At 43.9% G+C, this 24,177-nt stretch overlaps 1 protein-coding gene across 1 annotated transcript in view; it reads right to left on the reverse strand.

Moving 5' to 3' along the window:
- LOC142592658 (serine/threonine-protein kinase TBK1-like) overlaps window positions 1–24,177 on the reverse strand; it is a 114,541-nt gene that overhangs the window by 88,691 nt on the left and 1,673 nt on the right. Inside the window, exons 2-4 of the mRNA XM_075704225.1 lie at window positions 13,934–14,050; window positions 11,909–12,049; window positions 5,987–6,116 (exon numbers count right to left, since the gene is read on the reverse strand). Of these exons, the coding sequence (XP_075560340.1) occupies window positions 5,987–6,116; window positions 11,909–12,049; window positions 13,934–14,029 (367 nt within the window). The 5' untranslated portion in view covers window positions 14,030–14,050. The remainder of the gene's footprint in view (window positions 1–5,986; window positions 6,117–11,908; window positions 12,050–13,933; window positions 14,051–24,177) is intronic.

The raw sequence follows: 24,177 nt of genomic DNA on the forward strand, positions 1-24,177 counted from the left end.
ATGTGACGTGGGTACAATTCAGCATTGGAGAAATTTAAAGGATCTTTTCATTGTTGTAGAGGGACACATTTCCAGTGGCACACACCTAGCTACCCCAGTTGGCGTCAAAGAGGTTCATTGAAGGCCGGCACAGACCGAGTGGCACATACAAAGAATTAGAACCGCAGTACTTACCCAGTCCTGCATCCTACAGTGACCCACGTTGGTGTAGAAAAGGTTTCTTGAAGAGTGGCACATGTGTACACATTGAAGGGGAGAATGTGGCTTTCAGAACCAACTTTCTTATTCCTTAACTTAGCCCTTAACTTAATGTTGATGAAAATTGGCAGATATATTGAGAATATCTCCCTGATGCTCCCATACAAGTTTAAGAGAGATATCTTGAGAACGTTTTATTCAGTAGAAATTTTCTCCCTTGAAATTTCTGGAGGCCTTGGGAAGCTTAAAAAATCCAATGGAAGGCTCAGTGAATATTGGCCGCATAGCTAAATGTGGGCTGAAGGTCGTGGCATTCTTGCCTTTTTATTTTTTTGCAACACAAAATGTTCGGATTGTCATTTGTTATGTTACCTCCGCATCAGGCACACTTTTTGGGTGAGCGAATAGCCACATCATAAATTTAGAAAAAGTCAGGATAAGAAAGCGAGAATATAAAAACCTGCACTGCAGTCCAAGGAATGTCATAGAAAAAGGCAGAGTCAAAATAGGCTGAAGAATAAAAATTAAATCAATCCGAAAGCTAAGCCGAAAGCAAAAAACCAGTTCTGAGAAAACAGCTCTTTAAGTTTCACCTTCTCTCCAGTTCTCTAAGAGGCACCAAATTTGTTCTCTTTAGTGCGTTTTCTGACGTGGGGCTTCTTGAACATGTGGCCTCTGGTCTGGTGTGTCTTCGTTCAATCCCCCCCCCCCTTTTTTTTGTGGCATTCATTACTGCTGCTCTACAAAGAGCACTGTGCCTAGGTTTCAAACCAAATGAGGTGCAGAACATTGTGTGGGTATGAATACAGTTCCAGTGTTGTACCTGCAGACTGCTTCATTGATAGCAGTCTTCAGTGTAATCAGCGAAGCATTTCTCTCCTTTTAGTAGAATCCTCCATGTTACTCAATTAAGTCTCTCAGCAGCCTTCCAAGTTGTCTTCCCTTGACAATGGCTGTTAAGCTTAGGATAAGAGAGCCACTGACAGATAGGCAGCAATGCAGATGCTAAGTGCTTTTCCAGCTTGTACATTTGTGCGATGCATCGCTTCTTGTCATGAGTCACCGGCAAAGCATGTGCAAGAAGCATGTGAAGAAGATGACGACGACTGGTAAAGTGGAGAATGGAACTCTGATCTGAGAAGCATGTGAGGAAAAATTAACAAAAAGGGAGAGGAAGACGCAAGAACGGCCATTACTGACATGGACAAGGAGCAGGGCCGAAGTATCTCCAGCTGTGCTCTGGAGATGGGAAGTGGCAGCTTCGAGGTCTACAAATCGGAGAGGGGTGTCCCGTCAGTTGGCCGGTAACAGCTCCAGCTCCTGAGCCCTGACTATGTCACCATGGCTGTGCCCCGCGGCTCCGGTCCAGCCCAACGCTGCCGTAACCGGCCGCCGTCCCGTGCCGCAGAGGTAATCACCTGGCCACGTCAGCAGCACAATGCCCGACGGGCCCAGACCGTGTCCTGTGCCATGCTGATCCTGCCTCCATGCATACGTCGTAGTCACAGAAGTTGGTACAGCCAGCACATCGTCAGTCATCATCACCAAAGCAGGCGTATACGATCCCATGAAGCTGCAGAGACAATCGTCTGATGTCACATTTGGGAACTCCAGCCACGATGATCGAGGACGTTCAGACCGTTATAGTTTTACTTCTGGACTTGTCTGTTCGAACACTGTTCAGGTTGTTTAGGTTAGTTTGTTGTGTTTGAGTGGTTAGATAGTATAACCATTTGTAGCACATGGTTATGTAGAGAGTTTTGCAGTGTTTCATATTATTTTCATGTTGGCTTAGTTTTCTGTATAGGTGTCAAATAAATTGCCTTTGCTCGGGGTTTGAGAAGCCTGTCCATTTCTAGATCGCAGAAATTCGTGACACTTCTGCAGCCCGGTGTCTGCACCAGCTCAAGGGGCCAAGTGAACAGAGCTCATGATGAGGTTCTCTTTATGAAGAAGGGTCGTATGACAGATACTGTTACGACATATTGTGACAATAGAGGACAAAAGAGCCGGTGCGCGATATACTTGGTCACTGGTCATACGTGCCGATGCACAAAATACCTAGACGAGGGTCTGAGGAATCAATGCCCTATGCACTCAGTCACGCAGTACGAGGTGCCGATGCGCGAAATGCCTAGCAGCAGGTTTGAGGAGTAGACACTCAATGTGCTTGGTCAGATAGTCGGAGGCGCAGATGCACGAAATGCTCAGTCGGGGGTCCATGGAGTCGGCACATGACAAGCTTGATCAGAGTCCAAGGCGTTGAGGTGCGAAATGCTAGCTCCTGGTCCATAGAGTACGCGCGCAAAGTACACGGTCACGGGTCTGAGCAATCAGCGAGTGAGGTGCTTGATCGCCGAGCCAGAGGAGCCGATGCATGCGATGCTTGGCCGTGGGTACAAGGATTGCATGTGCGATGTGCTTGGTCGCAAATTCCGAAGCACTGATGCTCCAAAGGCTCAGCCACTTGACCGAGGTTTCTGCACGCAAAGCTTGATCGCACAGTCTGCATCACCGATGCTCAGAATGCTTAGCCGCGAGTCTGAGACGGCCACTATTAGAGGGATCAGCTACACTTCTGCAATGTCCACAAAGGCATTTTCACACCCATCGAGATTACGGAGACTCAAGAGCTTGCGAGATGCAAAAGGCCGAGCAGATGACACCCCTACAAAGTGAGCGCTCGACCAATGGCGAACCGTGCTGGAGTCATGAGGCAGGCACGGCTGGTTGGAGACTTCAAAATGACCTTCAATGATTTGCTTTTTGTTCCCTTGTTTCTGTGCGAAGGAGATAGCTGAAGTCGGAGAAATTTGCTTTCGAACGAAGCCAAGCGGCACTTGGTTGCGCTGTTCCGGAGATATTGTATCTTGGAACAGTGTATTTTTGCAATTTTTTCACAATTGTTTACCACCTTGGTTGATGCAACAAATGTTTTAGAGCACTTCTACATGTTTCTTGGTGAATATATTTCGGAATCAGATAAAGAAAAGAGTTACAGAAACTAAAAATGTTATGTTCAAAAAATTGCTTTTTGGCCATTTTGCACGATGCAAAAGATGCGTCCCCCTTAAAGGGATGCCAACAGTAAATATTAAGCCCAGTTAAAGTCATAGATTAGTGCTTGAGAATCTCTAAGGCATCAATATTATCAGGACACAGCCTTAGTAATCAAGAAATTGAGGTAAATGCAGGACATGATTAGAGACTCCCCCGGGAAGTTCAAGTACTTGCCCGATGATGAAGGCACTAATTTAAAGTCTGTCGCTAGTACTCAACCACTTGTTATAAAATCTTCCATTGTATTGCATTATAAAAAAAAAAGAAAATGCTACTTGTCCAGTTTTATTTCATCTTTAGCAAAAGAACTCACCGACTTGACAACAACGCGGATGGTCAAAAGGTTTCGTTTTTGCTAAACTCTGTGCCGCCCACGCTTTCAAGTTTCAGTAGTTTCGTTATCACGTAGTGCTGCGCTGGTTTTGCTGGCTCGTGAAACTTGCACATTCTGCAAGTAGCTGAGAATTCCACTTCCATGTGATGTTGCGGGATGCTGAAATGGTCCATCGCTCTGTCTTGGCCCGGTTTCTCCATGGCTGCACGTTTGCATTTTGTGGAAAAAAACTTACTACCATCTGTCGGGCGCCGTTTTACTCACAAATGGCAACAAGGGGCAGTGATGGCCTATGCAACCTCACCACGCCCCAGTTGGCTGGCGGGAAATTTGAATTGCGATAAAGGTATTCGGACCTCTCAGGTACAATTTTCTCGTCAACTAAGTCATTGCTTGTCACGAAGCAAGCATTGCGAGGTTTTTGGAATGGTAATTAAACAGTCCCTGTTGACTTAGTATTTGCAGGGTGTCTACCAAGTTGACATTTCCAAATTCCCTGAGTTTTTCAGGTTTTCCCTGAGTGCCTTTGCCCATTTCCCTGAGTGATGCAGAACTATGTTTTATGTAAAGACGGGCTGAAACCATATTGCCTGATGCTGTCACTCTCGAGTAAGCACATGAAAAAAATTAAAAAGCGACTTAATCCAATTTGAATACTAAGGAGTAGTGTTTATGTTATTCAAAAAGAGAATAGAAGGCAGAGGTTAGTAAAATGCACAGCAAATAAAGTGCCTTCGAAAAAAATTGCAAATAAGTCGGACATTCACAAATACGAATAAAAAGGAGATGCACACAGAAGCAAATATATTCGAAGATGAGCTATTTCTATCAACTGATAGCAAGCTCAGTGGTATGAGGCCCGAACTCTGTCACAATTGAGATTCTCTCTCAACCGCTCGTAAGTCAACCTCAACTGTCCTGACATACTCTCAGCCCGCGCACGACGCCTGAGTGCTGTGTTTCACTGCTTTACAGAGTTTATTTTGGTTTGGATGCGGGACACCTGCATCTCGGCATCAGCCAAAACTTTGTTTTTTGAGCTCAAGCTCCTTCAAAACGGCGGCAGCAAGCTTCCTTTCCTGTTTATTCCTCAATGCGTACATCATTTCTGTGCTTGTCCTCCTTCTGCCACTCGTTCGCCCCAAGGACCATTTGAAGCATCTTGGTCAGTTGCACAGTCCACGGCCAATTTTTAAAACTCCCTAGGGGTCGCGAAAACATTCGAAAAATCGGCCAGTTGGAAAAAAGTAAATGCGTGTCATTTACTGCCCTTAGGGGCTCAAACCGCCACAGGCACGTTCGAAAACGCTCTGAAGGCCTGTCGGTACACATATTAGGCATATCGGAGCTCGTACTGTGACAGGAAATACCGGGTGCACGTGTGTATAATTAAGGAATATATACTGTTTTCCGTGGCAATAGCCCCTTCCAACGCTTGTTATGCTTCACTGCAATACTTTTGCGTATGCTTCACCATGTAACATTTCTGTGCAGAGGCGAAGCTGACTTTCGGGAACCGGCATTATGCAACGCACCGTGTTTTCTAAGTTTCTAAGCCAATCGCTAGGACCACAAAAACGGTGTCCGTGCCATTGCTGACAGCAGCTAATTCTTTCAATAAAAAAACTCGGCACCCAAGGGCAAGAAGCTTCATAGCGAACGTCGAAGCAGCTAGGCCTAGCGTTGCCGCAGTGGTGGCAACGGCTGCCAGCGGATCTGCGTGCCAGAGTGCCGGTTCGAGGTGGCGAAGTAATCAAAACGGCAGCGATGGTGCCTTTGATTATTGCCGTTTCGGACCTGCGGTCACGGCAAAACGTACGGAAAATCGGACGGCGAAGGGTTCTTGCCTCCGAAATTTCACACGTTCTGATACGTTGACTCTATGGGGTACGTGGCGGTGCCACAAAGCCGTCCAAATTATCGGGAATCCGGAAAGTCGGTCGTTGACTGCACACTGGCAACTCATCCAGCCGACGACAGAGCGTCAAAGACGATTCATTGCGATTCCTGTCTGTTTCTCGAGCCAGCATTACCGCGACTTTCGACCCTTCCAATAAAATTGCCGCTAATTTTCCCTGATAGAGGCCCAAATTCCCTGAGTTTCCCCTGACTTTTTCCAGACTACTCAAAATCCCTGATAATTCCCGGTTTTCCCGGGTGGTAGACACCCTGATTTGTCTTTTATGTCCCTTTAATGCCCCCCCACCTCAAGGTCGTGAACATTTCTGCATTCTGTCCCTATTGAAATGCAGCTGCCCTGGCTGGCAATCAGGCCTACAACCTCACAATGAGCAAAAGAATGACACAGGCAATCAGGCCAAGCATTAGGCGCACCTCGTTCAAGAGAGAGGCAAACAGAATTTCAGTCACAGAGAGAGATGCAGAAAAACCCACTAAGGTCACGGAGAACAACGAGGTAGTCGTGCTCCTCGAGGCCGTAGCTGTTGGCCGGGTCATCCAGGATGGTGAACAGGCTGCCACCCGTGCAGAGCTCCATCACCAACACCTTGCTGTGGTTCTCCACCTGGGGTCGACAACAGGCATAAAATCACTGAACAAATCCCGCTACCTAGTCAGTTTGGAGTACGCTTGTGTTCAACATCAGTCTAAGCTCTATCTGCGCTGGTGCTTAAAGGGTCCCTTACAAGGTATGGGCATTGCAAACAAACAAGCACAATGTGTAAATCACACAGTGGGATTGCATCTGCAAAGTATGAAACAGCTGCTTAGCACAAATTAAATTTCGAATAGAAAGTCATGCGCCATTCCTCTCACAGGTGCCAAGCTTCAAATTAAAGAGTTACGGTCACAGGCACTGACGGATGCACACACAAGATCCACGGTTTACAATGTCACCGACCATGGCATGCGACTTCGTTTCATCAACCAATGCAGAATGCGCAATGCCGCCGCTGAAAATGGGTGGTGCAGCAGAAAAAAAAAAACAAATAAAGAGGTGGGATTGTCACATGAACATGACATATCCTCTTAGTTCCATTATGGAAGAAGGCAGGGAAGTAACACTGCTTGCGGATGCTAATCGAAGCAAAGAGAGATAGTGTCTCCATTGGCAGTGATGCTCTCCTGCTGGCAGCAAGGTAACAGCACAGTTAATTTCTTCTCTCTCTTCCAATAATGAACTTATCTTAAAAAATATTTCGGTAAAACATTCCTTAGGTGGCACCTTACAATTTCCAGTGTATAATCAAAATTTGCAATGAGGCCTGGTGAGGGGCCCTTTAATAGGACACTAAAGGAAAGCATCAAATAATTTAAAAGAATGAAGTATTTTTACAGAAAGTTATTTTACTTTAATTCTCAGCAATATGTTAACTTGCTATCATTTGAACAAAATTTCGACCCTACCTGAAGAGTAGGCCATTCAAAGTCGTAAGTGACTCTCACACCTTGTGCTGGCTGGTAAATTTGGAGGACCCTGCAGGCCGCCTTGCATGGTGGTGCATCAGAGTGCCGGAATTTGACATCACCGTGACCTACAAGTCAGGTCAGAAACACTCGATGCCAAGTGCATGTCCCATGCCCCACATGACCTGCCGCCACGTGACAACCAAAGCTACGTCACCTTTGTGGGAAGGATAAGCACAGACGATTATGTTGAACAGCAATGAAGAGACCCGGAACATCGAAGGGAAAGGCCGACACCATCCCTAGGGTATTTAGGTGCAGATTGCCTTCATTTTCCCTGAAAAATGATGCCCTCGTAAAGAACTTCTCCCCAGTTGACGTCAACTACCTTCTGGTTGTACCCTCATCACTGAGATCAGAGGTTCTACATTCCGTGTGTGACGATCCAGCTGCATGCGATAAAGAGAAATACAATATTTACCTGAATGTAACGCGACCATGATTCTAATGCGAGGGTCTACTTTTCAGTCAGGAGAAATAAAAAACAAATAAAACCGCAAACGTAACAAGATGAATGGGAGAAACGGTACCTTTATTCAAGAAATAATTCGGAAACAAGTTCTCTTCACTTATTGTCGCCATCTGAGGTGGAGACAACTTTTCTTGGGCGGTATTCTTGGGCGTTCACTTTCAGAGATAGCCTCACTTTCACGAAATTTCGAATGACTCCACACTGAAAGCGTCCCTGACAAGTGTTTCTGGTGTTGTGCCAAGCTAGTTATCAATGCCAAAAGCACTATCAGCTGCACACTTCGTGGGATGTTGTGCAGGGATGAGCTAAGCCTAGTGAAAGTGAAACTATCCCCGTAAGTGATCGCACAAGATCATGTCATCTTTGAGCTTGTTTGAGATTAAGTACTTCTCAAAAGGCCACACAATCATTTCATTTGGGGATGGCACCAAGTCACTACAAAGTCCACAGAGCACTTCCGACCAGCCTCGCATTTAAAGAGGGCCTCCCGCTTGTCCTGCCATTCGCGAATTGTTGACGTCGAGCCGCCTAGCCACGATGGAGTTTCTCTCCTTCTCGGCCTCAAAATTGGTAGTCTCTAGAAGCAGGCGTCATATCAAATGCCCTAGGTCACCATAATGTCATGAATAAGGGGAGTTGAAACATGAAAGACCACAGGGTACCACAGCACCGTAACATGAGTCACAAGTAGACCGAAAACGGCATTGATTCCAATAAAAAACCAGTTTTTACTTCGGTCGACTTGTCTATGGATTGGATCAAGACATAAAGGTGCAGGTTGCCAATGTAACGCTAAAAGCCATGGAATTTAGGATATCTCCGTTAAAATTGCAGATTTTGACCTTATTCAAATGTAGCACAAAGTTCAAGTTCAAGCAACAAAAGTCATGAAAATTTTTCGTTACAATCGAGTAAATACAGTACTACTGGCCACGCCTGACTGCCGACGTCTCCCATTAAGTCAAGACGTGCCAAGACTGTCAGGACACCGACAACAAGGACAGTGGGATTGCCATAGCCAGTCCAGGCCCCTTGCCAACTGTTACTGCAGATTGGAATAGACTTAGTTGGACCTTTTCCGACGGCAACATCCAAAAATAAAAGGATCGTCATAGTGACAGACCACATTACGCGCTCTGCTGAAACGAATACCCTGCCATAGGCTTTTCCCAGAAGTCCTCATCACTGACAGGAATGGCCTTAACAGGAAAGTTCACCCAAGCCATCCTGCAACACAGCCAGACAAGTCACCACAGGACAACCACCTACCATCCCCAGACGCATTTCCTTACAGAACATCCAACTAAATCTCTCACCAACGTGTTAGAAACGTATGTCAACATTGAACACAAAGTTGTGGGAAGCCATCCTTCTGTACGTAACTTTTGCATACAACATGGCAGTGCAAAAAACAACACAAATGACGCCATTCAATCTGCCGCCTGCCCGGGCGCTGCATTTTTTTTTTTTCGCTGCAGCTTCTACGGCGCGCCTCATGGCGCCGCCACTGTATACGGTCCCGTCGGCGCATACAACAATTGTGACCTTATCTGGTCGCCAGCGCTCGCTCGCGCTGACAGGAGTTTTACCTCCTAAATGTCTTACTCCGTGGCCCTGCCAGACGACAAAGGTCTCCAGTCATACCCATACGCCTCCCCAAGCCTTCCTTCCTACCGGCTGTCATTTCCACCATGTTCACCTAGGCATTGTGGGCCCTCTACCCATGTCTCAAGGTTATCGTTATATACTCACCATGGTCGACTGGCGTCGATTCGAATCAGCTGTCTTTCTCCTTAGCTCCTGAGGCATAAGCCTACACTACCATTGTTCCAGGTATTACCGTATTTACTCGAATAATGATCGCACCCCTGAATTTTGTCATCAAAATAAATTTTTTCTCTTTCCCGTGTAATGGTCACACCCTGAACTTGCCGGAGCAATATGTAGTGTGCCAAGTCTAACTAATGATGATCACGTTTACCATCTGTCGAATGAGGCGCGAACGACTCTTGAAGACATACCAAGCGGTCTGCACGCACCCAACATTCTTAAGAAGATGCCCCATTTCATTTCTTTCATCACTTTCTGCACTTCCATGAAAAAAAAAATGCTACGACCAAACTTGCCTCGGCTTTATAAGTTGTAGGTTTCATAATAGTTTTGGTCACCAACATAGAGGGGGCCTTTCGATTCTTCTCGTCTGCACTCGTGATCACACAACAAATTGCGAGCGGCAACGATAGTGGCATGTTTACACTGATATGTTAGAAGTGTACCCTATTCATATGCCAATGCTTGTAACGCAGCCAAGATATTCGCCCACCCTTAGCGGAAACGTGCCATATTAAGATAGTAGTGAAGACAGATGCCGCAGTTTCTGCAGCATGCCGGCCATGTGTTTCTATGTCACTGGCAGCTAAGTGCGCCCATCTGTTTCTGTCCCCTCAAAGTGGACATGGCTACGTTATCGTCACAAACTTGCTGATGTTAATGATATTATTCATTACTGATACGGAAGAAACTGCTTCAATGTGCGTAATGTACTCAGGAAAAGAAAAATAATTGTGTTCAGCGCGTTTGGCGCGTTCAGCTTGCTCCGCCGGCCGCCATTTTCGTTTTGGTGTCCCGCACTGACAGCAGCAGTCGCCTGCTTGACATCCCGCAGCACGTGCGGGAAGAAAAAAGAAAATGTTTCTTTTCGTGGGAAATTTAACCCACATAATTATCGCACCCCTGAATGCAGTACTTGCATTGCTGGGCACAGATTCACTCAATAAACAGTTAGATCCATGACCTACATTATGCAATGGCGACTGTTCACCATCACTGTAATGTGACAATATGCAGCATTGCACACTGAGATGATCAGGAAATGAAGGAGGCCTTGCAACATTTTTAACATGGCAAAATGGTACAGGGACCTGTTTTGCAACTAGCGGGACAATGCTTTCATGAACACTTAGCTATGCATACATTGAGTAGACTTAGCATAGTAAACGATTTCGCTCAAAAGGCCTCCTACCCCTTCCTTCAACTTGTTCAAATCCGTGCCATCCTTCATACTTAATGTGACCCACTAATAAACATGATGGCTACTGATGTCTTTTTTTTTCAACATTGTGATTGGGCTGCGATTCCTGCCCGACTAAAGAAGGGGAAATTTCATGACTCATGAGGCAACGGCAAACTGTATCACTGTGCCAATCTTACTGCCTACAGGATTTGGCTGTACAGCAGATCAATCTTGGAGGCCATTCAACGGGAATATCACTTGGCACTGAAAGCAGCAGCACAGCGTCAATAACGTAAATGAGGGAAAGGCGTCAAAACTTGGGCAACATATGATTGCTGATGACTCTGGTCACACAAAGTGCAGTTAATACATTTTTGTTGGATTCTTTCTAAAGGAGGGAGAAAGCATTTCCTCTCTCTGGACAGTTCCACACGTGCACAAAGCCCACCGCAGAGCCTTGAGTAGGGGCTGCAAGGGTTTGCAACAGTCCAGAGGGCATTATAGCTGTGCCTACAAAGCCCTCACTGGTAGATAACTTTGCTTGTGATGCCACCCACCCCTTAGCTGCCGATAATGCGATAACCTGCCATCACAACGAGCATCCTCTTGTGCCAATGACAAGTTAACTTGTCGTGACTGTTTGGCAATTTTTGCAAATGTATGTGCATTCAGTTTATTGTAATTTCCACAAGAAAATAATAAACAACTTCTGCCAACCTTTTTTGCACTTATAAAAAATTTTTCGTAATCCACCCTAAGTTAAGAAGTTAACCATGTAAGAATGAGACATACAAGATATCTGAAAAAAAATATGGATGTTTATTTTCCACCTAAATGAACAAAATACACCACAATAAGTACAATCATTAAAAAGAACAAGTATATTGCTACAACCTTGTTTAGCAAAAAAGGGGCAACACGAGGCAGAATGATGCAAGTGGACGTTCCGTTAAGGCAGGCTTGGCGTCACTTGGATTCTGTACGAACAGCTCTCGTCATGTGTGATCCGTAGGTGTACATTTGCATTTGCTTTATGTTATGTGTATTACACCACAGCAGCCAGAGATTTGGCACTGGTCTACCTCCTTCGGCTGTGCTGTCAAAAGAAGGCGAGTTGTGTGCCAAACTTCTCCACTTATCTGTTTTTCTGCTCTGACCCGACGGATGATGCTTCATGCCAGTCATTCAGTGCTGGCTTCCGACATTTAGCCAGAAACTCCGTAATCAATGTCGACACTCAACAAGAAAAAAATATTTCCCGGTGTGTTGCCCATAGAGAAACTTTCCCCAAGTGTCTTAATTTTTAATATAAGCCACATGATCGCTTGAATGATAAACAAGTCACAATTTCACACCCCTGATGCAATTCGAACAAAAAAAAAGAAAGAAAAGAAGGAACACTCACATCTTCCTCGACAGCCAAGAGCCGCACAATGTTCTCGTGGTTGACAATCTTGAGCACCTCAAACTCGCGCATCTGCACCTCGAGCGGCCGCAGCTGGCTGACCTGGTTGAACGTCTTCACAGCCACTGGTTCACCTGTTTGCTGCAGCGATCACCACACAAGAAAGGAATTGAACAGGAAAAAAGAAAACGCTCGCAAGTCAACATCTAGCCAGAAACTAAAATTTTCACTTGGAAGGTCACGGAAAACAAAACAAATGCGAGTTCGCGATTGATTCATCCGCATCATCAGCCAGTTTTTGTGTCTGCTTAAAGACAACGGTGTCTCCCAGCTATCTCCAATTACCCCCATCTTGCGCTGGCTGATGTGAGTGTATCCACTGACTCCTTTCTGTAATATCCTTGGGCCTTGAAAAGCATTTCAAATAAATTAGTGAATACTAAATAAATAAATATATGAATAGGGGTGTGCAAATAGTGATTTTAAAACCAAATCGAATAGTGCTCGCATTGGATTGAAGATAATATCGGGTAGTTATCGAACGACGTTCGCATCCCAGTAATCTTCAGGTTAGCAAGTTTCCGCCATTACATGACATGTCACAAGTTTTGTTTATTAAAAGCACAAGTGCAGCATTAGGAGCAAACAAGCAGTTTCTTTGAATGCACAGGACTCTTTCAGAGCGCATGAATGATTGCTGTATGGCTTATAAAGTACGGCTACCTAAGCAACATAGCCTTCTCCACTACACAAGTTCTCATGATTTATGTCTATACCATGCCCATAGGGGTGAAAATTTAACATATGTTCGCTCCAATTTTATGTCTAATTGGGTTCAGCTGAGGTTCTGAAATATTCTAAAAGTATTTGAAAAATATTTGCACTTACGTATAGAACTATTCAATTCGAAGAATGTATGCATAGGGCACCATTCAATTTGTTATTTGAAAGTTTCAAATATTCATACACCTCTGTAAATAAATAAACAAATAAACAAATAAGTAAAATAAATAAATAAATAAATAAGCCTCCACTACTTGTACAACACTACCAATTGAGCTAGGTGAGGATATTTACTTTGGGGGATTTGCATACTCCCAGGAGCAAGAGCATACGAACTACGGATTCCATGTTATAACTAATTTTCGCCTCTGCCTGTGAAGGCAACTTGAACATGACTGCACTCCTGATTTGGGATTGCGTACCTTCTAGTGCACTCCTGAATTTCACTTTGTGCATCTTAATTACAAAGAACGCTTTTTCTGGCGAGCCTGTGGTCCATATACTCTTCCTCACAGGCGTACATGTATTTATCACCTAGCCCTTGAAGTGTTAGCCAGCACCTCTCACCGCCAGAGGTAAAAACTTACCATCACACGAGTATGTGACTGTTAGGATCACGCAACTGACCAATAAACTCTCGTGCGTAGTCTAGTTTGGTTAAATCTGTAAACAGTGTCGAAGGTACAGACTTGCTGCTGCCCACTACAAAACATTCAATAAACACGTAATGAAAACAGGAAAACAATAATTTAATTACTCATAAAAGAAAGCACATGCTAGGTCTATGATGAAAAGTACCTCCTTCCTCGAGCAAGCCATGCAGAGTGCTTTCGTAGTGTATATAGAGGCTGTCTGCATACACTAGCAAAATTTATTGCACAGTAAGAGCGAGGGCAAAACTTTATAATGATTAAGTTCCACTATGCCTTTCTTTTGGCTTCACGTCTGTTAGTTTCAGTATGGTTATATCATAAGCCAACAAACACTGATACCAAAGACAACATAGGGGAAATTACTTGTGCTTCATAAATGAAACAAACAAACGATAAATTAATGGAAATGAAATTGGATGAAAAAACAACTTGCCACAGGTGGGGAACAATCCCGCAATGCTCGCATGATATGACTAATCAAAATCGGGCCCCTCGGTTAACCCCCTTTTTTCTCGTTTATTTCCATATGGTTGTTACTCCAAACCCAAATATCTTTCGGTTCCCCATATTTTTTCTATTCACAACAAACCTTGTGGACGCCTCGATAGACAGCGCCGGTGGCCCCCTTGCCAAGGACATCCCTGGTGTTCCAGACGTAATTGGCTGAGCCCCGCAGGTAAGACATGACTGTGCTGAGAAGTTCGTTCTGCACCAAAGCAAAATGTTTTTGCAGACTTAAGGAGCTTTAAGGAGCACCAGCAACAACGCTTTCGTCACCTGCTATAACATTTGTTTGCGTTTAATGCCCTGAAGGTATGTTGTGGGTAATGAGAGACTGTTACAGAGGACTATGGGCCAATTTTGACCTGAAGGTCTAGCATGCGTTTAAATCTTAGTATACAAGCATTCCTAACAGCAGTAATATAACTGCTATGGCTGGGACTTGACCCCACGAACCTCGTGCTCAGCCGCAGGAAGCCATAGCCATGTCAGCAGATTTCATCTGAGTCTTTCTTAAAGAAAAAGGAACAGTAATACTCTATTTAAATGGGCACTTTCAGCTGCCAGTGAGCCGATGGCAGTTGAAATGAATGAGAGTTCACCAAGTTTACTTGGCAACTCCAACTGCCATTGACATATTAGTGATCGTTGGCCTCAACTAAGGTCAAGGGTCTCAGTTGAAAGTCGGGCAGCTAATTGAGAGGTGGCAGCCTCCACTGATAAAGATGCACCATTTGGAACACAGAATGTTGCACCATGTGTTGTGTGAGCGTGGTTTATGACAGATCTTCTCATGAACACGTGGAAAGATCCTCTGCCCAAGCTCCATGCTAAAATACTAATAATGTGAACATGTACGCTGCCATGGTTCAACCAGGCAGCCAGCGAAGGCTCAGCCAAACCAAATAAGTTTGTCATAAGTTCCTTCCTTCATGTACTCTAGTCAAAAGATAGAAAACAGACGATTGAACCATCTTGGCTTCACGTTTAAATATATTTTACCAATTATGTTTTTTGTAGTTAAAAAAGAAAGCAAATGTTACATCATAATAAATAAATCAGAATTAAAAGGAAAACATACAGAAGTAACGAAAACATATACATCATTTTGTCGATTATTCTCCGCAATTCTGTGTGCTCGCATGATAGCAAAGTCTAGCCGGAAAAGCCATGTAAGCACAGTCAACAGACATTCACTCCAATGCCAATTTTAAAGTTCAAATCTTGATTTCAATGATTGCCAAAGGCAACCGTCTAGGCGGGTATCATCGGTTTGGACTGCCAGAGTATTTTTGAAACTATTTTTGTAATAATAGGTGGATAATTAAAGAAGTAGTTAACAGTCAGTCCATGTTTTTTTTTAATTTTGTGCCGCAACCCCAGTGCTTGTAAATCAGAACATCAGGAATTCTTCAAGAAAATGTCTTTCATATTTGGGCTTTGTTGGCTCAGTAGAAGTTTGCAAAACTTGCCAAGGTAAATCTTTATCTCTTTTAGAATACAATACAGGTCATATTAATTTATTAAAATATTAACTATGTCGTCAGAACCCATGACGTCACAGTGAGCTGATGCAGCGACTTCATGGCGCTGTCACCACTTGCGTTTTATTTTTGCGGCTTTTCTGACATAGCAAGCCTCTTCTCCTCACAGTAAGGGTGGCATTCTTGATACTGTAGAAGGGGAGTTCACTAACATAGTTGAAATAATTTTCCTCTGTAGCGTCCCTTTAAGATACCAGACATAGCAACACCCATCAGCAAGCATTTTTTTCAGGCATATACACAAAGAACAAAAAAAGTGCATACATATAATAAATGTAACAGTAAAAGGTGGATCTCCTTTTTCACTTTGTACACTAAACTTGGCAAAATGACATCGTGGGTTTTTCGCCCTGAAGCTACGCAGTGGGCTACGTGGGACGCTGTAGTGCAGTTACGAAGAAAGCTTTTTCCGGTGAGCCTGTGGTCCATATACCCTTGCTGACAGGGGTACATTTATTTATCACCTAGCCCTTGGACTTCAGTATCGACGCCATGACTGGTTTTCATAGCCGCTGTCCACCACTGCCTAGCCCACCTTCCATGGAATCAGCATGTGTTAACTATGCGTAGTCACCGGCCTAGTTTTCAGCAAACAATGGCTAGGTGCTCTGTGCTGTTGTGTACGAACCACTCCAGAAATGGTTGAAGAAGGCTTCACTTTCCAACAGAGCTGTAAAGATGACTTCAGTGAATCGCGAATGTCAAGCATGTCAAGTGTCGAAAGTCAAGCATTGAGAAAGTGGTCCACCAGTGTAAACCGTGCAAGACCACAGTCTTGGATCCAGCAGCAGAGCATGCTCATCGAACAGCACCAAGGCAATATGTTTGTGATGGCAACAACCTTCACTATCCTAGCAATGCAGTCATAAGACCTCTGAAATGTTGTGAAGAGTATTTCAGGGGCATCATCATCATCATCATCATCAGCCTGGTTAAGCCCACTGCAGGGCAAAGGCCTCTCCCATACTTCTCCAACTACCCCGGTCATGTACAAATTGTGACCATGTTGTCCCAGCAAACTTCCCAATTTCATCCACCCACCTAACTTTATGCCGCCCCCTGCTACGATTCCCTTCCCTTGGAATCCAGTCCGTAACCCTTAATGACCATCGGTTATCTTCCCTCCTCATTACATGTCCTGCCCATGACCATTTCTTTTTCTTGATTCCAATTAAGATGTCATTAACTCACATTTGTTCTCTCACCCAATCTGCTCTTTTCTTATCCCTTAAGGTTACACTCATCCTTCTTTCCATAGCTCGTTGCGTCGTCCTCAATTTAAGTAGAACCCTTTTCGTAAGCCTCCAGGTTTCTGCCTCGTACGTGAGTACTGGTAAGACACAGCTGTTATACACTTCTCTCTTGAGGGATAATGGCAACCTGCTGTTCATGATCTGAGAATGCCTGCCAAAGGCACCCCAGCCCATTCTTATTCTTCTGATTATTTCAGTCTCATGATTGGGATCCACGGTCACTACCTGCCCTATGTAGATGTATTCCCTTACCACTTCCAGTGCCTTGCTACCTATCGTAAACTGCTGTTCTCTTCCAAGACTGTTAAACATTACTTTAGTTTTCTGCAGATTAATTTTTAGACCCACCCTTCTGCTGTGCCTCTCCAGGTCAGTGAGCATGCCTTGCAATTGGTCCCTTGAGTTACTAAGCAAGGCAATGTCATCAGCGAATCTCAAGTTACTAAGGTATTCTCCATTAATTCTTATCCCCAATTCTTCCTATTCCAGGTCTCTGAATACCTCCTGTAAACACGCTGTGAATAGCATTAGAGAGGTCATATCTCCCTGCCTAACGCCTTTCTTTATTGGGATTTTGTTGCTTTCTTTATGGAGGACTACGGTGGCTATGGAGCCGCTATATATATCTTTCAGTATTTTTACATACAGCTCGTCTACACCCTGATTCCGTAATGCCTCCATGACTGCTGAGGTTTTGATTGAATCAAACGCTTTCTCATAATCAATGACAGCTATATATATAAGGGTTGGTTATATTCCGCACATTTCTCTATCACCAGACTGATAGTGTGAATATGGTCTATTGCTGAGTAGCCTTTACGGAATCCTGCCTGGTCCTTTGGTTGACAGAAGTCTAAGGTGTTCCTGATTCTATTTGTGATTACCTTAGTAAATACTTTGTAGACAACGGACAGTAAGCGGATCGGTCTATAATTTTTCAAGTCTTTGGCGTCTCCTTTCTTATGGATTAGGATTATGTTAGCGTTCTTCCAAGATTCCGGTACGCTCGAGGTCATGAGGCATTGCGTATACAGGGTGGCCAATTTTTCTAGAACAATCTGCCCAACATCCTTCAACAAATCTGCTGTTACCTGATCCTCCCTAGCTGCCTTCCCCCTTTGCATAGCTCCCAAAGCTTTCCTTACTTCTTCCAGCGTTACTTGTGGGATTTCAAATTCCTGTAGACTATTCTCTCTACCATTATCGTCATGGGTGCCACTGGTGGTACTGTATAAATCTCTATAGAACTCCTCAGACACTTGAACTATCTCATCCATATTAGTAATGATATTGCCGGCTTTGTCTCTTAAAGCATACATCTGTTTCTTGCGAATTCCTAGTTTCTTCTTGACTGCTTTTACGCTTCCTCCGTTCCCGAGAGCATGTTCATTTCTATCCGTATTATAGTTCCTTATGTCAGCTGTCTTACACTTGTTGATTAACTTCAAAAGTTCTGCCAATTCTATTCTAGCTGTAGGGTTAGAGGCTTTCATACATTGCCGTTTCTTGATCAGATCTTTTGTCTCCTGCGATAGCTTACTGGTGTCCTGTCTAACGGGGTTACCGCCGAATTCCATTGCACACTCCTTAATGATGCCCATAAGACAGTCGTTCATTGTTTCAACACTAAGATCCTCTTCCTGAGTTAAAGCCGAATGCCTGTTCTGTAGCTTGATCCAGAATTCCTCTATTTTCCCTCTTACCGCTAACTCATTGATCGGCTTCTTATGTACCAGTTTCTTCCGTTCCCTCCTCAAGTCTAGGCTAATTCAAGTTCTTACCATCCTATGGTCACTGCAGCACACCTTGCCAAGCACGTCCACATTTTGTATGATACCAGGGTTACCGCAGAGTATGAAGTCTATTTCATTTCTAGTCTCGCCGTTCGGGCTCCTCCACGTCCACTTTTGGCTATTCCGCTTGCGGAAGAAGGTAGTCATTATCCACATATTATTCTGTTCCGCAAACTCTACTAATAGCTCTCCCCTGCTATTCCTAGTGCCTATGCCATATTCCCCCACTGCCTTGTCTCCAGCCTGCTTCTTGCCTACCTTGGCATTGAAGTCGCCCATCAGTATAGTGTATTTTGTATTGACTTTACCCATCGCCGATTCGACATCTTCATGGAAGCTTTCGACTTCCTGGTCATCATGACTGGATGTAGGGGCGTACGCCTGTACGACCTTCAATTTGTGCCTGTTATTAAGTTTCACAACAAGACCTGCCATCCTCGCGTTAATGCTACAGAATTCCTGTATATTACCAGCTACATTCTTATTAATCAGGAATCCGACTCCTAGTTCTCGTCTCTCCGCTAAACCCCGGTACCACAGGACGTGCCCGCTTTTTAGCACTGTATATGCTTCATTTGTTCTCCTAACTTCACTGAGACCTATTATATCGCATTTACTGCCCTCTAATTCCTTCAATAGCACTGCTAGACTCGCCTCAGTAGATAACATTCTAGCGTTAAACGTTGCCAGGTTCAGATTCTAATGGCGGCCTGTCCGGATCAAGGGATTCTTAGCACCCTTTGCTGTGTCACAGGTCTGACCGCCGCTGTGGTCAGTTGCTTCGCAGCTGCTGGGGACTGAGGGCCGGGGTTTGATTGTTGTATTCATATAGGAGGTTTTGGCCAAGTACCGCACCAGGGTGGCCAATCCTGCTCTGGTGAGGGAGTGCATTACCGGTTCTGGTCACAGGGATCAGGCCCCACTCCAGGCCTGTTTGTGCAATTTTATCAACACGCAGATTCTTTTTTTTTGTTAATCCGGTGGAAAATTGCGCGGCACCGGGATTTGAACCACAGTCCTTTTGCATTCAAGGCGGATGCTCTACCTCTTCCCCACCGCTGAAATTCTATTTGGGGCATTAATACTTAAACGGATAGTGTGCTCACCATAACATTGCCCCTGCAGGTCGTAACTGCTTATCTGAGCAGGATGTTACGGTCTAATCTGAAAATGTGCGAGTGGCACAAGGAAGGCGTGGAGAAGATGTTTGTCTCAAGCTATGCAAGAGTGCGGCTACACATACACCTTCATCAAATTGGGGCAAGAGTGGTTAAATGGAAGCAAGAAGTGGTCATTAGTAAGCCTACCATGAGCTCTGCAGCTGCCTTGTTGTGCCCTGTACATAGCCACAGCATACACCCTTTCATTTTACTTTAGAGATAGTGTTATAAGGTTGGTTCCTTTTGTCAATGCAATTTTGACCATGTTATGCATTTTCTGTTCTTTTGTTTCTTCAAACGCTTTCTCTGTATGCTCATAGATCTGTTCTTTTAAACTACAGGTACATTCGAAGCTGGCATGAAAATAGCTGCTCGAGTATATTCCCCAACACTGACATAAAAAGCATAATTGCCTTCATTATATTATTTGTTATTGCTTTTATTATTTCAACAATCGAAATTAGTGCTTTAATGCTCCATGATGACACTAGTAAACATCACATTTTGCCAGCCAGCTTTGCCTGGGGAAGGTGCAACATCCAACTACACTAAAGGGAATGAGCCCACACCATGCCAGTGAAGATCAGTCAACTATGGTACCTGCCGTATGTGGTGCGAGAACACCAATCCACATTGATACTTTCTATACGAACAATTACTGCATTACACCTAGATGCAAATAGTACCACACTTATAGGCCAATATCACGTCATAACATAGGTTGAGCGAAACTATGATGAAAAAGTGAGCTTTCCTGATCTGTTATTATGTGCTGCTACCTCTTTAAGCAATTTTGTCAGCACGAAATACGCCTACGGATGAGAATCTAGTGGCATATTCGTGTACTTACAGCACACTAAACGAGGTGGGATATACAATAGCAGATGCCTTAGCAGACGGCATGGTTGTCCCCACTCTGCCCAGAGAGGTGGGCGAGGAGGACATCAAGGCACCCTATGCACAACGCAACCACACTCAGGAAGGGGTGTGTACTGCAGCGCACTAACAAAAACCTAGATTGAGCAAACCCAGCGCGACGAGAAAACACTTTCGTAGAAATATTCTACAGATGGCGAAACTACCTCGGAGCATGCCAACTCCATGTTACTGTGCACGTCCGACTGGGGAGAGGTAAGCGGACAGGCACATCAGCGACATAGCATGACAAAAATGCAGAAATGTATCAGCACATCAGTGACACTGAAAGGGTTCATTTTTATCACCTGGCATTCTTTACCATGCACCCAATGCACGGTGAGTGCTGCCACTTTAGCAATTTTGTTGCTGGATTTAGCAACTTTTTGGCTCATTTCACGACCAGCAACCTTATTGGTAACATGAAAATTGGGATACTGGGGACATTTTAGATACTTTGAAATTAGAAAAGCTGCCATGGAAATGCTTTTCAGGATGCACTTTATTATTAAAAAACTACAAGAAAGTGGCCCGAATTGACTGTACAGCAAGTGAGCTCGGTGACCATGATGAAGAAATGGTTCTCCTCACATAAGTGGTGCTTGTGCTTCACAGCACAGTGGTCCTAGCAGGCCTCACACTGTGCTCACAAAGTGCATATTTTTTTCCTTTTTTGTCTACAAAACCAATTCGAATGAATGTAAGTGCTGCAGGTTTTACAGTTTCACTAAATACATTCGACTGGAGAACAATCGCAACAGTAGCAGAAAAATATTTACCAAAACTAATTGCAAGAAGTGTATGGTGAGATTTAGAACACTGCAAGTGCATAATCAGACAGGTTGACTGAAGAAAGGCATACATGATGGCGGGATTGACTCGTCCAAACAAATCTGAATGCATCGTTTCTGTTTCTCAACGCTTTTGGACAAATCAATACTGCACAAAGCTTTTAGGTGGATAAGGTGTAGAAATACGGTAAAGATCATGCATCTATGATCACCAAATGAACAACATAAGACTAAGTGTGTCAAAGTATTTTCTTCTCTGTTCAAGAGTGCAAAAACTACATAATGTGCAGGGGTAATGTGACTCAAGCACCTTTATTTTCATGCTAAGAAATATGTCATGTTTTTTTTTGTTTTGGGTTTATAACCTTACAATATTGTTATGGTGGGAAAAGAGGACTTCCACTGGAAGCAATGTCCCAAGCTGGGTAAGACGTCCGCTGAGGAGCTCCGTGGCGAAGACATGTAACGATCATGTCCACCAAAATATCATGTGTATACAACTATTTACACGATGTATTTACAGGGCATATATAAACAGCAGCTGAGAATCCTGAGAAGCGGTTGCCACTTCGTCGTCTTCACCGTCGACGCCCTTGTCCTCTTTTCCCACCGTAACAATATGAAGGTAAACACGAAATTTCACCTTGCTTCCTCCACTGTTGTGCAGATATACTAGTAAATTTAAAGCCTGATACACCTTGCCAGTAAATATTTTAGTGCATCACCTGCACAGGTGCTAGACAAATGTCGACACTGCAGCAGATTATTAATGCTACATTGGCTAATGTTATAGTGTTCCAATATGCCCAAGTAATTTAAAATTCACTCAACTGATTTAGTGAGAATTTTAGAGACTGATGCAGAATTTAGCAGAAATTAAGCAACTTATTTGTCTCAGTTTCACGACACACACAAGAAAATATGCCAACATTATGCTCAGTACACAAACGTTCTTGAATTCTGCATTCATCGGATACATTTATTTTGCCTGCTGGCAAAAAAGAAAAAGTGCACTGTATAAAATATCGAAACCACTTGGAGCAATCGCATTTTGTCAATTAACTTTCGACAATACCTATGTCTGCAAGTGAAGTCACATTTGTCATCTGCTGTGAACAGGTCCTGGCCGTCCACCATTTCTAGGCACACTGTTTGCAATGCTATATGTTCAGAGTTTGCTTTGATGCCGCACAGTTATGGTGATAGGAGCGTACAATTGTACAACAACACACACCTTTCGTTTTGTTGTATTCATTTTGATTCCTCGTGAGCCGTGTTGACGTAATGCTACCATTATTGTTACTTTGTTCTTTTGTGCAAAATGCACATTACTCTGTCGCCTGACAACACCATGTCCCTCAACTCTTCTTTACTATTATGTACATTTTGTTTGTTGATGTACTATGTTCTATATTTTGATTATTGCTGTCTGCATTATTGCTGTCTGATTACTTTTGTCTTTGTCACAACATGTTACACTCTATTCACACTTTTAGCACTTGCTCTCACTATCATGTTCTTAGCAGCAGCTGTTGCCAATGCATGTCATTGGAGGCATAATGCCCTTCAAGCCAACATCGTCGTTGGCTTTCCTGCCACGTTCCCAGCTTTCAATATATGGAAAGGTGCGAAATAAAGTTGTGGTTGAAGCCCCAATTTCACCTTTCAAGTGGATGGGCTTAGAGGGCCAACATGGGCTCACTATAAAACAAAATTGAACTTTGCAACAGCAGGGATTCAAACTAGGTGTGCATTGGTGTGGGCATGACTTCAGACCCCAAGATGCTTTCAACCTCAACACGCGTAAATATGATTAACTACTTCATCCTCTCTTCAAGCTGCATCACTCTGCGTAAAAAAAGGACAAGAAGTCGCTGGAAACTTGCAATTATGACAAACACAGCAGCAAAGTGCCTGCTGTCAGGTCTCGTCATTGCCCTGAGCAAGGTGGAGCACATTTCTTTACATCTGTCAGTGAAAAATTTCTCGCCTCATTCTTCTCCGAGCTTCTATGCTCGCAGATCGCCTTGCGCAAGCAATTATTGTTTTTAAGTGAAACATAACCAGATTTAAATGAGGTGTCTGCTCCTTTATGCAAGTTCTTGTTTAGTAGTTAAGAGGTTCTCTCACTCCATGAAGCGAATATTTTGTAGTATTAAACACAAACTGCTTTAACATTGTAAGCATGCAGCAATCTTCCATGTTTAGGGTGTGTTTGGAATATCACTGCAGCAGCTGGACTTGAACCGGACCAAATTAGTATTGATTTACCACCTTAATGTGCTAATTCAGGTACTGCTTAAAGGACCTTCTGATAGTACAAAAAAACAATCATGTGCTTCCCTCCTGGCTTCTTTGGTCTTTTTTTCACCCATAACGCAAGCAGGGTCACACACATGTCGTGTCATCAGGGTAAAAGCCGTCAATTAGTCCGTTTGCAAGGGATATCAGACCTTCGAGCGCACCTTTGCCATGCCAATCACATGCCTGCATTTCATCCATTTATTGAATACGGCGGGCCAGAAAGCCCAAGAAGGAGTGGCAAGAATTCAAAATGCAATAACAGGTTCGACGTTTCGGAATGCCAAAACTACAAATGCACTGAACACAAAGTACAAAAGTGCCGAAAACAATGTCTGCTACCTTATACAAAGCAGTTATGGAAACAACAGTCACATGACATAGGCATTAATTTCTCCTTGAAAGCGTAGCCAAACAACTGAGTCCTGTTAAGCAATGGAGGTTGTTTTCGAACTAGAAAAGAGCACCAGCGTGACGGTCATTACTGGCGTGGACTCCACTTGTCTTATAAAGAAGCACACCACAAGAAAGAGAGCACACATGAGCAGGACAGGAAAGATAAGAGAGAAAACACA

This window comes from Dermacentor variabilis, chromosome 9 (assembly GCF_050947875.1).
Source record: "Dermacentor variabilis isolate Ectoservices chromosome 9, ASM5094787v1, whole genome shotgun sequence".
Lineage (NCBI taxonomy): Eukaryota > Metazoa > Arthropoda > Arachnida > Ixodida > Ixodidae > Dermacentor > Dermacentor variabilis.